This window comes from Vigna unguiculata, chromosome 1 (genome assembly GCF_004118075.2).
Source record: "Vigna unguiculata cultivar IT97K-499-35 chromosome 1, ASM411807v1, whole genome shotgun sequence".
Classification (NCBI taxonomy): domain Eukaryota; kingdom Viridiplantae; phylum Streptophyta; class Magnoliopsida; order Fabales; family Fabaceae; genus Vigna; species Vigna unguiculata.
The window spans coordinates 30,047,655-30,063,221 of record NC_040279.1 but is presented as its reverse complement, the minus strand read 5'-3'; the positions used below and the strand labels follow the sequence as shown (position 1 = coordinate 30,063,221).

The 15,567-nt window shown below is 31.8% G+C and overlaps 1 protein-coding gene across 1 annotated transcript; it reads right to left on the bottom strand.

The window, feature by feature from the left end:
• Positions 1 to 1,732: 1,732 nt before the first annotated feature.
• On the bottom strand, positions 1,733 to 6,145 carry LOC114190661 (non-structural maintenance of chromosomes element 4 homolog A-like). The gene is made up of 7 exons (XM_028079637.1): positions 5,868 to 6,145; positions 5,592 to 5,672; positions 2,864 to 3,119; positions 2,686 to 2,776; positions 2,142 to 2,358; positions 1,951 to 2,042; positions 1,733 to 1,801 (listed from the first exon to the last, which is right to left on the bottom strand). Exons 1-7 carry the CDS (start codon positions 6,028 to 6,030, stop codon positions 1,733 to 1,735), a joined length of 969 nt encoding a protein of 322 aa, XP_027935438.1. The 5' UTR covers positions 6,031 to 6,145.
• Between the last annotated feature and the right edge of the window lie 9,422 nt (positions 6,146 to 15,567).

Genomic DNA, 15,567 nt, shown 5'->3' with positions numbered 1-15,567 from the left:
TTAGCAAAGAAAATAACAATATTAAGATGAGTAGCATCCATATGGCCATAATCAGAATCACCATCTTCATAAGCAAAATGTGTTTCTATGTTCTTCTCATTATTTGTAAGATGCTCTGGTGTACAATAAGTACAACTCAAATGGCCTTTACCACCATAATGATAATATATACTTTCATCTTTTTGTCAGCATTTTCACATTTTCCTTTACCCTTTTTCACATTATTGTGTCACTTTTGATGACAAAATGTGTCTTTGAAATTTTCTTTATAACCATGTCCATAATCAAGATCACGATCATGAAAATATAAATCAAATGTTGCGGCATTCACTTCTAGGAATGCAGCAGAACCAATTTGGACAGGTTTCTTAATTTTCTATCAAAAGCTCATTGCTTTGTTCAGCCATACAAAGGCATAAAATAATGAAATAAATTCATAATATTTATTGCTGCATTCATTTCTAGGAATGAAACATATTAGGCGGATCTCATGATTTTTCATCAAAAGCTTTATTGCTTTATCCAGCCAGCCATACATAGGCATGAAATAAATTCACAATATTTGTGAAATCTCTTTTCACAATATTTTTGTCATGAGCAAATTAGTTGCTTAGATGCTTTATTTCTTTATTTAATGGTATCCCAATATCCATTGCATCTAAATATATTTCAACATTTAAAATCCAATAGTAGGAGTTCTTCCTTGTAATATCAAGGGTCACAAATCCAAATTTTGCAACGTTTCGCGTGTTTAGAATTAACACATAAAATAATAATAATAATAATAATAATCAAAATAATAATAATAATCACCATCATAATAAAAATAAAAATAATAAGATAGAGATGAAAATTAATAAAGTTAAACAATTCTTATCGCAAAAGGAAGAATATAAGGTAAATTATAATTTGAAAAAGGATTAGAAAGAGCCTGAATTGAGACACGCAGAACACTGACATTATAGAGGAAAAGCTTCCACTAGTCCTCAATTGGTTGGAGCATCGTGCTGATAACGTGTTATAAAATAAAGGTAATAAGAGAGACAAAGGAAAGGAAGAATAGAAATTTAGTTTTACATTTAGTGAATTGTTGAGAACAGTAATAATTTAATTTGATAGTTATTTCAGAATCAGGTTAAGGTACGTAACAATTTAGTTCATATAAGAAAGAATAGTAGTAACTTAATTTAATTTAATAGTACAGTTCAAAAATAGGTGAAGGTACATAATAATTTATAATACTAGTGTAATTGAGCAGAACAAAAAATAGTTCAATAGACAAATAATTTTTTGGTTGACTACAATTATTTTCTAATTATTACTTCATGTCCACAAATTAATTATGTCATAAAAGACCAACTTAAAAGTCATATTTTAACATTGGATATTTTTTTCTTTTAATTTTAATGCTTGTAAGAATGGACTAGAAGGTAGGGACAGTTAGAAAGATAGAAAAGATAGTTCAAGTTACTCTCACTATTTGTTCCTCCCTTATAATAGGAAGAACGGACAGTATAAAACGCTTAATCGTTGTTGATTAGCATCTGATTGCTCGGACGTTTTAAACGCACAGCACAGTATTAAATGCGGCAGCGCCACCATCCATTCAGGAACAGGTTTGCTTCAGAAAAAATATTCATAAATTCAAAGTTTTCAAAGGATTAGTCAGCATCCATATGAAAACTTCATCTGAAACTAAACTACCCGAGCATGAGATTCCGCATAAACTGCACTATCTCTGTGATTCACTGTTCCTATGAGGCATCAGCTCCTCTCCAACCCCAACAGTGCGAACCATCAACTGAGAATTTAATAATTAACATGACAAAGGAGCTCCTCTTTTTCTCTTCAACAGTTTGCTTCCAGTATAAAATCATTGAAAACGTAGACAAACGAAAAATGATCCACTAAATTTAATTTAATACAAGAAACAATTACAAGTAAAAATACCTTCCAATCATTGAAGTCAAATCGGAATACAAAATGGCTGAAAGCAACATCCCCGGAAACAACTGAATTTGCAGCAGGAGCGTTCCTTGGCGCTGACGTTGAGCAAGTATATGAAAAAATATGAAGGTGAAATCTAGGCTAACTGTGTAATATAAGTCCAGAGTTAGTATAATCATTTTAAAATAACTCACAAACTAGTTGCCATCCGGCCTCGTTAACTTTTATTTCAGCCCGACCATCTCGGACTAAAAAGGATAAAGCAAATAAATTCTCCACGGTTTGTCCAAAGGAGTTCCGATTCAAAACCAGATTTTCAAGCTTCACAACTTTGTTGATCCTTAAGATGTTAAACATAGTTAACATAAGCTTATCGGTTTCCGCTATCTCTTCCCCTGAACCTCCACACAGCTGCAAAAGTATACAATGATAAAAGGAAAAAAAAGAGATTAGTATGTCATATTACATAAAAATCACTGAATTTACAATTCTGAAAACAGAAAAAACCGTAGCTTTAATAATTCCATACTCTCGACTATGGCTAAAAGATTGCATTTTCATAATTTTCTCAGCACAAATAAATGCGAGGTAAACCGTAAGAAACTTCCAATCATGGATGAACAAATTGAAGACTTGTGAAGCATTTAAAGGTCTATCAAAATGAACACCGCTAGTGAACTCTTATTTTCTCTCCTGTTTTATTTCTAGCAAAACCGCAGACTCAATAATAAGTTTTACCTCTTCAGGCCGAGCCAATTCAGTGGGTCTCACAGGCTTTCGACGATTAATGACCTTCCTCTGCTTTATTTTAGCATCCATTGGGGCCATCCTGAATAAGAAAATTCGAAATGAACACCCAAAGAAATATTACAATCGATAACAAAGAATTCTCTTCTATATACGGAACGGACATTACATTGTACAGCACCCATAACCTGCTCTAAAAACATGTGACACCGCAACTCCAATATCATTCCAAGCTACTGAATTTCTACTGCAATCTTCTGCGCTATTACTTGGTCCAACATGTCCTCCGAACTTTTTAAGAATGTGCGTAACAAAGTCTGAAGGAGTTATTCCACCATTCGCAGTAGTCCTCACAGACATTACCAGGGATTGAGTGATTTCCAAAAGAGCCTTTGCATCAGCTACTTGTTCTCTTGGTTTTGTAACTGAAATTAGACAAAAAATTAAAATAAAAACTTAAATATGAGAAACAAAGTCTTGCGAACTACACTGAATGAACTTGGGGTATTGTATTTGTTACCATGGGGCACAACTAAAGAACGAAAAATGTTAACAGTTTTTTTCTTTTTTAATTTAACAAGAAATTCTAGAACAGAACCAATTAACAAAAGGCATATTATGAAAGCAACTACCACAATAAACTCAACAAACCGTTAGACTAAATTTTAATATTATCTTATAAAGTAGATTTAACTAATTTAACTCTATACAATTAACTTACATGGTGAGGTTTACAAATGTTTATACACTATAATCCTATAATTTACCTCTTGTCAATGTGAATCTCTGAATGATATGCCAAGTATTATCTTTTTTTACTGACATAGCAATCATGTTGCATATCTAATTTCATTGCTCAGGCTCATATGGAGCCATACCTTACACATCCTTTTATAACATCAAAGATGACTTGATATTTACATTTCCATACAAATCACTCATTTCATATGATTTGTCTAGAAAGTTAACATGAGTTTGAACTTTTCTTCCTTTTGTCCTTGCTCAACCTAATAACGTGTCATAATTCCTCTTATCTGCCAATGAACTTTTATGTATCATTACCCAACTTTTATGTGTCACCTGTGAAGAACACATTTGGCTAATTCATATGAATTAATTGGTACATAATCCAATACGTAGTATGTATAACTAAATATGTAGTTCCCAATATGGCCTTAATGCAACAGAATTTATGTAATCGATTATGCATAACACATTATTACTTATGTTGACCATTAACATCTATATATTACATGTAGTATGCCTCATATACGTCCCTTAATTGACTCTATATGTGCTCTTTTGTTAGAAAATCTCCATTTCAATAAGATATAATCGATTATGAATATGACTTAATGAGTTATGTAAACATATCTAACGAATCGGAATCCAATTTTGTCAATATCACTTACTTTATTTCCTTCCTATCACGTGTAATTTAACATGGTATAGAATCAAGTGACACTATGATCATTGTCTAAATAAAACAATTGCTATATATTTTTTATTCTAAAATCAATTACATGCACTTCCAAACCTTTTAGTGAAATCCCGTCTCTTAGCTAGTATTTTTTTCTTAATTCATATAATTTTAATTTTAATTTTCATTATTTTTCTTTAGTCTTTTTTTTCTCACTATCTATCATCGCATCCCTACATAGTCTTACGGGATTTGTTTCGCTAAATAGAATTGATTTGTTTTGCTAAATAGAATTTTTCATCCACTTCCATGGTAATGTATCTTGGAAGCACATTTTAATTATGAATGATGATGACACCGTTGAATTTTTTAGACCTCTAATCCTTAATACAAAGTAATTTTAAGATAACACACGTAAATTAAAGTAAATTAAATGGGTTGGAATTGTTGAAATTTTAAATAGCCTATGTGTTAACTTTATCTTTATTTATCTTTATTATTATCGATTTCTGAAATTTTTTCATAATTTATCAATAAAAACACACATATTCATAATATTTAATAGAGACAAATAAAAATTTTTCATACAAATTAATAAATGCATTATAAAATTAAAAAGGCCCCATCAATTTCTTCTAAATAATATCTTCAAAAGAGAGTATTTAATTCTATGAAAACTATGGAATTTTAAACTTTTTTCCTTTTCTCTTCTCCACTTCAATTGATAACTCATATTAATAATACGATTCAACTAATGTGAAACTTGTTGAAAAAGTCACATTATTTGTACGTGATTAGTCTCCTATACAATAGACTATGATAAACTCATAAAAAGACCAAAAAAGTTTTAATAATAAGAAGAAATCAAGATACTTACTACTTAATTTCTTAAAATGTCCATGGTAACGGAAACTATTCTTGTTAATAACTTATAACCTCTAAAGATATGAATTGAATAGAATATATTAATTAGTAAAAATCTCATCTTACAAACCATAGCTTCACCCACATTTCATTAGACGATAACAAATCCTCCTATGGAGGATCTTTCATGCATGCCACTGATATTAAAAATTAATAATTCTATGGCATCACATACATTGTAATATATTTAAAGTATAGTCAAATGCATTGTGTTTTATCCATAAAAAATATATATTTAAAATATAGTCAAATACATGCATTTTTTTAATCCATAAACAATTTAAAGTGCGTCTGGAGCAAGACATTGTATGTTCGATATAAATCATCCAATTTGACGGTGATTTTGTCACGAGAGGTGCCTTATTGGATGAAATTCTAAAGACAATATATATGTTTGGGTGTAAATAATAACAAGTGAGGCAATATGCTTAATTTAGCAGTGCTTGGAATTATTAATTTAATTTCCACAAATAACTTTAAAAACTATAGTTCCTCCAAAAATCCTCAAAACTAATCAGAACCAAAGCATTACCAAAAATAAATAAATAAATACCTTGCTGATGTAAGCTCTCCATTTCACTAAAGATCAAATCGAACTTGTCAGAGTCAGGCCTAGCAATTTCTTCCCTTTCATCTGAAAAGCCAAGAGGTACACATGCAGTCAAAATTCAAAACGCTACTATCTCATTCCTCACACAGAAAACCGATAACGGCACAGGACTGGCGGTCGTTTTTGTGCATTAAGTGGTAGTTAGTAAGGAATATTCGAAGTCGATTTTAGAGCGAAACGAAGTGTACGAATCAAGCAAAGCGAGTAAAACGAAATTACCATGAATCATGTTCTTGAAGGCCAGATACCGAGAACGAATACCTCGACGGCGTTTCGGTGTTTGGTAATCAGCGTCGTCGCATACGGCGTGGAGTTCAGAGTCACGCTTATCATCGCTACTGCAATCATCATCAGCGTCCAGTTCGCGTTTCACGTTGATCATGATGATGACGTTGTTAGGATATTGCAACCGAGCGAGGATAAAAACGAAGAGTAGAAGGATTTCGGAAGCGTAACGAATTGTAGAATAAGGAAGGAAGTGTAAAAGAAACAGAAAGAAGGAGAAGGAGAAGCGGCAGAGACTCCAATAGACAGAATTCTGAGTCACTGTGTGCTCCTTTTATATAGTCCTTGAAACTTTTGCATTAATTATAAAAGTAAAAAATAAATGTTTATTTCTGTTTTTCTCCAACACTCTCCTCCACTCACATTTTCCCCTCCTCATCCCATATTACATTTCAATTTACTTTTAATTATATATATATATATATATATATATATATATATATTAACTAGTATTAAAATTTAGTTAATCATTATTAACACAACGAATTTTTGTTTGTCCAACATAATGTTAATTATTCTAGCCAATGTGTAGAACCTGATAAATTTAATAATAACATATGAATTAAATTTAGCTAAGTTATTTAATTTTGATAGATATTTAGAACACTTTACCCTTTCAAATAATATTATATGTTTTGTTTTTTTATTTACTTAGAATGTTGTTAAAAATTACGTTATTTGAGTTGTTAGTTTGAAAAATTACATTTATTTTATTATAAATGAGTATACATATGTTATGCGAAAAGTCGGAAAGATTCCTTGAGCTTCAATTACTATATATAAAATATGGAAATAAAAAAGATATTATTAGACATACACTTAGTTGTGGTACATATGTATATGGTTTAATTGAGAAATACAATTCTTTTTTCAATCATCTAAATTATTAAATTATGAATCATTTATTTCTTACTGGTGCTATATAAATGTATTTAATGTTTTGTACAGTAAATTCACATGATTATCACATCATTTTCTATATTACACTTAGTTATAGTATAGATGTATATGATATAAATGAGAAATACAAAGATTTTTTTTTATTCATCCAAAATATTAAACTATCAATTTTTTTACTTCATACTAATATTAAACGTATCTAATTTCTTATAGAATACATTCAAATCATTATTACATAATTTTCATTAGATTTATTATAAGGTATAGCTCTTAAACCTATTTCGGGAAATTTTAATACTTTTTAAACATCAACTTAATTGAAATTGATATATTAGAATAAAAACTAACAATGAAACTTATGTCATGTGTTGAAGGTGAATATAATACAGCTTTTTGATATAGTATTTTTGGTCAATTAGAAATTATTTTAAGAAAATAAATTACAGAATTATTATATTATACATTTAAAAAAGTTAAGAAAACATGTGTTTATGAAAATAACATTTTATACCCAATTATGCTCAAAAGTTATATAACTTTCTCAAGGCAATTATAAATGCAAAGTTACGATAAAAATTAATAATAACTTTTCATTTTTTAAGTTAAGAACAGAAATAAATAGGTCATTATTTTTATTCTTTAAGAGATTACTTTAGTCTACATAAAAAAAAAATCTTAATCCAATTAAATTTTAAATAGTACACTCTTATTAAGAGTAGGATTGAGTTGAATTTCATCAAACTTTGACCATACAAAAAAGTTTGTATTTGACTTGGCAAATTCAAATCGAACAAACTCTATAACATCACTTTAATCTGTCAATGGATACGTAAAAAGTAAAATGTGTTTACTAATTTGATAACATTGTACAGTTCATCACACTCAGAACTCAAAAATCAACTAATTTCATAGCAACAAGAATCCTTTATGTACAGTAATTCATCAAAATCACCTGCAAGTTATGTAATTGCGTCAACAAGGACCTTCTCATGTTCCTGTACACTTAATTGTATTAAGTTTGAACAGTGGTAGAAGAAAAAAGAAGGTGAAAAGGACCATAACAACAATCATAGGTACAAAATCAGCAATATCTTTGCACTCTTCAGATCCAGAGAATTTACATGAACTGAAGCCAGAGTTCTACCCACCTGAAAACACCATTCTCCTTATAATATATATATATATATATTAATTATGAATCTCAATACTTATAATAATGACATGTATTTACCTCATCGACCAATCTTTCTGTGTCTCTTGCTCTGCTCTCTTCCACCCAACATTTTCATGTCTAACAATTCTTCCTGCAACTGGAATATTATTATACTGGCCTAGGCCACCAGGTTCTCTACCCTGCACTCGTGTGTCCTCAACTAAATACTAATCAAATAACAGAAACATGATTTTTCTTGTCACAAACTAAGAAAGATATTCAAAATGTTTCTTGCATAATATTTAATCTCTGAGATGATTGCAAAGGTTTCCAATGCAAGATGGTGCGTACCAATTCGGATATTCTCCGAGTTCTTGGCCGCGGAGATTTGTTTCCTGTTGCATCTTGAACATCACCGCCATGGTTAGTTGGTTTCTCTCTCTGTCTGATTGCATTTTGCAGCGCGTTATCAAACTCAAGATTGCGAAGAAGCTCTCCGTGAACATCATTTGAGATCCTCAATTGTTCCCTGAGATTAGTTAGAACCGCTTCCTTCTCCTGATGAACAATAAGTGCAGGAGTTTCGGTTTCAAGAAGAAAAACACAAAGATCGCTGAGAGAGATAAATAAGAGAAGGAACTGATAATTAATTACCCATGAAAGATCATTGGATTGAATCCTGAAAGCACGCAAGGTTTTATAGTATGCTTCCTTCTCGATTTTAGAAAGCATTTGGTCCATGCTACCCCGCTCAAATTCTTTGCTGTCTTCGCTTGTTTCTTCTTGTTCTTTGATTTTTCTTCTGGTACCTGCTTCCACGTATTCCAATCCAAACCTCGTTCTTGAAAAAGAAACAAAGCAATAAAAGAAAATGGGTGGGAGCAAATTCTAAATGCATACAAGTAATCAAAAGTTTCATAATAACCTTTTAATATTCTTTGTCTCTGCTTGTCACTGCTATTCTCAGTGCAGACTTCAGTGCCATTCTCAGTGTCAAACTTCCTCTTATATAAGAAACACGTCCCCAATAATAATATCATAAATTAAATAATTGATCACAAAATACTAAAAAATTAAAAATTATAGTATATTTATTTTCTTCTATATTTATTAGAATTATAGTATATTTCAAAAGTTGGTAAAATTATTAAAGTATAATTAAATTTAATATAAATTTTATTTTATAAAATTCAATAATAATATTTTAATCGATTTTATGATAAAAGTGTATTTAAATTATTTATATATTTGTAATATTTTAAATAATATATTAAGATTTAGTTAATTAAAATTAAGAAATTTAATTTAATTTTAAATGAAATATTGAGTAAAAAATGTAGAAAAATATAATAGTTAATTCTCTAATAATAAAAATGATGGACGATATAAAAATTATTGAGTAGACTTAATAAAGACACAAAACGTTAAAAGATACAAAAATTGTGAAGAGTAAACTATATAAAGCTACAAATGATAGATCGTGGTGCATATAAATATAATGTTTAATTTGTCAGTACTCACTCTATTCAGATGTGCCAGTTTGGTACTCAGTTTTTAAAAATGTGTCAATCGAATTCCAACTTTGAAAATTATGGATAGTGAAGTATTATATTTAATAATAATTAGACGTTGTGTATTTCATAGTTTTAAATTGTAATATACTATTGTGGGTTTATATGAAAATAATTTTATAAAGATTTAACGATTTTTTTTTATAAAATGTGACTGTCTCGTTATGATTTTGAATTTAAGATAATTATTTTTAATCAAGATGTGTTGTGAATAAAAAAAAATATTATTATTTATATTTTAAGTTGAAAATTTGAAATCTAAGATTTTAATTTCAAAATTCTCATAAAAAATGAAACATGTTATGTAAGTTGGATAAAAATAAATAACTAAATTTAAAATATATAAAATATGCAAAAAAATCGTTTTGAAATTTTTATTAGAAACACAATTCTAAAATTTGAATATTTATTTTAAATAAAACGTAAATAGTGAATATATATATATATATATATATATATATATATATATATATATATATATATATATATATATATATATATATATATATATATGGTTAAGTATGTTTTTAGTCCTTGAACTTTGACAAAAAATTGGAATTCGTCCTAGTCGAAACTTTGATAAATTTTGGTCCCTAAACTTTAAAAATGAATTAATATAGTCATTTTAACCCAATTTTGTTAATTTTTTTTTAGGTTTCAAATGCATTTTTCGATAAATATTGAGTCGAGAATGTATCAAACGATGCAAACAACTCATATATTAACATGAAATACATTGACATGTTGAAAAAAGAAAAGTCAACGTAATTGGGTTAAAAGAACTATATTCATTCAATTTTAAAGTTTAGGGACTAAAATTTATCAAAGTTTCAACCAGGAACGAATTCTAATTTTTGGCCAAAGTTCAGGGACTAAAAACATCTTAACCCATATATATATATATATATATATATATATATATATATATATATATATATATATATATATATATATATATATATATATATATATATATATATATATATAAAAGATTTATGTAATAAAATATTTCAAAGAACTTGGAAGTGAAGCTTTTCATTAAAAACATGTAAAATTATTCTTACATCAATTTTTGTTTTTAAATTTATTTGACACAGCATATTGTAATAAAATATTATATTGACATAATAATAAGTAAAATCAATTTTCAAAGTAGTTATTGCAAACAAACTGAAAAGTGGTAAGTAGGATTATTGACTTTTCACCGTTGCATATGTTCGCTATCAATGAATCTTGTATATTTCATCCATACTTTTCGTAATAGGATAAGAGTTTGAAATAAGGACAAAAACTAAAATTGCATCATATTTTTAAAACTAAAATTGCGTCATACTGCAGTGACTTTCTTATTGATTTTATAGCACACCTTTAATTTCAAATTTTACAACCTTTAACACAACAAGCTTATGCTCAACACAGAAAATCAGCTCAACACAGAAAAAGCATTAGTTGAAAATTCATAATTTCAATAACACATAATATGAATTATTAATCAATTACGTCATTACATCATAGATCACAAACTAATTAAGAAATCATTCAATTCATTAACTTGCATAGAATTATTATACAAATTTGAACTTGAAAAAAATAAAAATAATAGGGTTCCATTACCTTTAGAAGACCACTCTCTAACTCAAATATATTCCTTAAAATAAGGGTGGACAAAAAATCCAATTTTTATGATCCAATCTATTTTTTCTATGATCCAATCCATTTAATATCCATTCTATTAAAAATTCAATCCATTTAAAATTCATTTTATTGAATCTGGATATCAATCTAATCTACATTTTATATATTTTATGGATTGGATATTCATTCTCGAAATATAGATTTTCAAAATGGATAATCCTAAATATCCAATCCAAAATTTCACTTTATATTTTTTGTTAGGTTAGGCTAAAGGTTGAGACGGACTAGCCCAAATTTAGTCATATTTGATTGAGTTGACATGACCTTGTACAAAATTTGGCCGAATTAGGCCAAATTTTGTCAAGTCGATCCCAATCGAGATTTGACCCCATTGGTCCTGGACAAAATTTCGAAGTATTCGGCCAAATCTGTCAAATTCTTTGGTGTCAGCCCTATGGACACAAATTTGGATCCATATCCATTATTTGGATCCAAAATGGATGTGGATTAGATTTTCGATAGGGCTGAAACCATAAAATTTGGCAGATTTTTTGTCGAGGCCAACGAGGCCAAATTTCAGCATGGGATGAACTTGGATGAATTTCAAACGAAATTCGGTCAGGGACGACGTGACCAAATTTGAGCTAAGGTTGACTCGACAAAATTTCAGTCGAGATCGAATGAATTTCGGCCAGGGTCGATTTTGCCTAATACGACCAAATTTTGGCCAGAGCCGACTTGGCCAAATATGGCCACATTTGGGTCAGGGCCTGATTAGTCAAATTTTGGTTAGGGTTGACTCCACTAAATTCGTTGGTTGGGACCGACTTGATTGAATATGGCCAATTTTCGATCACAGCCGACTAAATTGAATATAGTCAAATTTCGTTTAGGACTTAGTTGACCGAATACGGCTAAATTTGTGCAAGTGCCGACTTGACCAAATTTTAGTCATGAGCAACTCGACTGAATTTGGTCAAATTTAGGTTAGGATCGACTCTGTCGAATATGACCAAATTCAAGCCAGGACCAACTCGATCAAATTTTGGTCAAGGCCAACACGACCAAATTTTGACTGGAGCCGACTCGACTGAATTCGGCCAAATTTCGGTCGTGGCTGACTCAGTTGAATACGACCAAATTTCGATCGTCATTGACTCATTTGAATACGACCAAATTTCATCCTAGGTCGTCTCAGCCAAATACGACCAAATTTGGGTCAGGGCCAACTCGGCCAAATCTCAATCGGGGCCAACTCGATTGAATTCGACCAAATTTTGACTAGAGCCAACTAGGAATACAGTCAAATTTTGGTCGTGGTTGTCTCGGCCGAATACAGTCAAATTTTGTCTAGGTCGACTCAGGCCAATGCAGTCAAATTTGGGTCGGGGTGAACTCAACCGAATACTTCCAAATTTTATCCAGGACCAGCTGGGCCAAATTTTGATCGAGACCGACTTGACAGAATTCGGCCAAATTTTGTATAGGGTCATGCCAACTCAATCAAATACGACTAAATTTGGACTAGTCAGTCTCAACTTTTAGCCTAACCTAACCAAAAATATAAATTGAAAATTTAGATTGGATATTTTGGATTATCCATTTTGAAAATCTAGATTTAGAGAATGGATATCCAATTCATAAAATATATATCAGATTGATATCCATATCCAATAAAATGGATTTTAAATGGATTAAATTTTTAATAAAATAGATATTAAATGGATTAGATCATAGAAAAAATAGACTGGATTATAAAAAATGGATGTTTTGCCCACCCTTGATTAGAATTTTGTGACACATCTCTTCGCATATTGAGTGTTAGAACAGAAAACCAATAAAAAAATATTGTCTACCAACATCTAAACATTTTACTAAAATCATCCATGTAATGATAACAGACATCTGCAAAAACTTCAAATTACTGTTGTTGCATAAAGTTAGCTTTCCTATTTCCGGTAAAATAATGTTCTTTCTCTTCCTTCTTTCGATCAATAAGAAGCTATTATCTGAAGAAGGATAAAAAACAAAAAGGAACATTAGTTATTGCAACCAGTAAACTAAAGCACCATTATTTTATGAAAGAATAAAGTATTTTAGTGCAACAATGTGATACGTGCGACGTGGGATGTAAGACGTGTTACATGGAACGTGGAAGGTGAGACATGGGCGTAATATATGGGATATGGGACGTGCGACGTGAGACTTGAGACGTAGGACGTGGGACGTCGTGAGACGTGAAACGAGAGATGTACAACGTGGGACGTGAGATGTGAAACGTTAGACGTATGACGTCAAACGTGAAACGTGAGACGTAAAACATGGGACGTGGGACGTGCGACATGACACGTGAGACGAGAGACGTCAGACGAGAGACGTCAGACGAGAGACGTGAGATGTGGGACGTGAGACGTGAGACGTGAGACGTGAGACGTGAGACGTGAGACGTGAGACGTGAAACGTGGGATGTAGGACGTGAGACGTGGAACGTGGGATGTAGGACATGAGACGTGAAACGTGGGATGTAGGACGTGAGACGTGAAACGTGACACATGGAACGTGGGACGAGAGACGTGTGACGAGACACGTTAGACGTGGGAGTCGTGATAGACGTGAGATACATGGGATGTGGGACAAGGGACATGGGTTGTAGGACGTGGGACGTGAGACATGGTATGTGGAACGTGCGACGTGAGACATGGGACGTGGGACATGGGACGTGGGACGTGGGACGTGAGACGTGAGACGTGAGACGTGAGACGTGAGACGTGAGACGTGGGACGTGGAACGTGGGACGTGGAACGTGGGACGTGAGACGTGAGATGTGAGACGCGAGACGCGAGATGTGAGATGTGAGACGTGAGACATGGGATGTGAAACGTGGGAGATGTGACACGTGGGACGTGAGACATGAGAAACGTGGGAGACGTGAGTGACGTGAGTGATGTGAGAGACGTGGGAGACGTGAGACGTGAGACATGGGAAATTAGATGTGAGAGACGTGAGAAACGTGGGATGTGGGACGTGAGACGTGGAACGCAGAACGTGAGATGTAAGACGTGAGAGACGTGAGATGTGGAACGTGAGACGTGCGACGTGAGAGACATTACACGTGGGACGTGGGACGTGGTACGTGGGATGTGAGACGTGAGACGTGAGAGATGTGGGACGTGGGACATGGGACGTGAGACGTGGAACGTGGGACATAAGACGTGGGACGTAGGACGTGTGACATGTGACATGGGACATGAGAGACATAAGACGTGTGACATGTGACATGGGACGTGAGAGACGTGGGACGTGTGATGTGAGACGTCCGTAAACACACCTTGAAATTTATATTCGTAAACTTTAAAGCTTACAATTTAATTGAAAGTTTTAGAACTTTAATAAAAGAATTGTTAATGTATGAATAAATTTGTACTAACAAATTTAAATTATACTCTTGTAAAAAAATGTATTAATAAAAAGAGATTAAATACATATAAAATTGAAAGAATAAAAATATGAGGGTAAAAGTAATAATTAATGTTTATTTAATACATAAAAATAAAAATTGAGGATAACAACAATAATTTATATTTATTGAACTCTTAAATGAGTGGAAGGAACCAGAGGATGATCTGAAAAGTTAAACTAAGGATGGGCAAAAAATCTAATTTTCATGGTCCAATCCATTTTTGCTATGATCAAATCCATTTAATATTCATTTTATTAAAAATCCAATCCATTTTATTGGATTTGGATATCAATCTGATCTACATTTTATATATTTTATGGATTGTATATCCATACTCTAAATCTAGATTTTCAAAATGGATAATCCAAAATATCCAATCCAAATTTTCAGTTTATATTTTGGTTAGGTTAGGCTAAAGGTTGAGACGGACTAGCCCAAATTTAGTCGTATTTGATTGAGTTAGCGTGACCCTAATTTGGCTGAATTAGGCCAAATTCTGTCAAGTCGGTCCCGATCGAAATTTGGTCCAGTTGGTCCTGGACAAAATTTGAAAGTATTCGGTTGAGTTCATCCCGACCCAAATTTGACTACATTTGGCTGAGTCGACCTAGACAAAATTTGACCGTATTTGGCTGTATTTAGCCTAGTTTGCTCAAGTCAAAATTCGGTCGAATTCAATCAAGTTGGCCCCGATTGAGATTTGGCCGAGTCGGCCCTGGCCCAAATTTGGTCGTATTCGGCTGAGACGGCCTAGGATGAAATTTGATCGTATTCAAATGAGTCGGTCACGATCGAAATTTGGCAATATTCAAATGAGTTGGCCACGACCGAAATTCGGCCGAATTCAGTCGAGTCGGCTCCGGTCAAAATTTGATCGTGTTGGCCTTAACCAAAATTTGACTGAGTTGGTCCTGG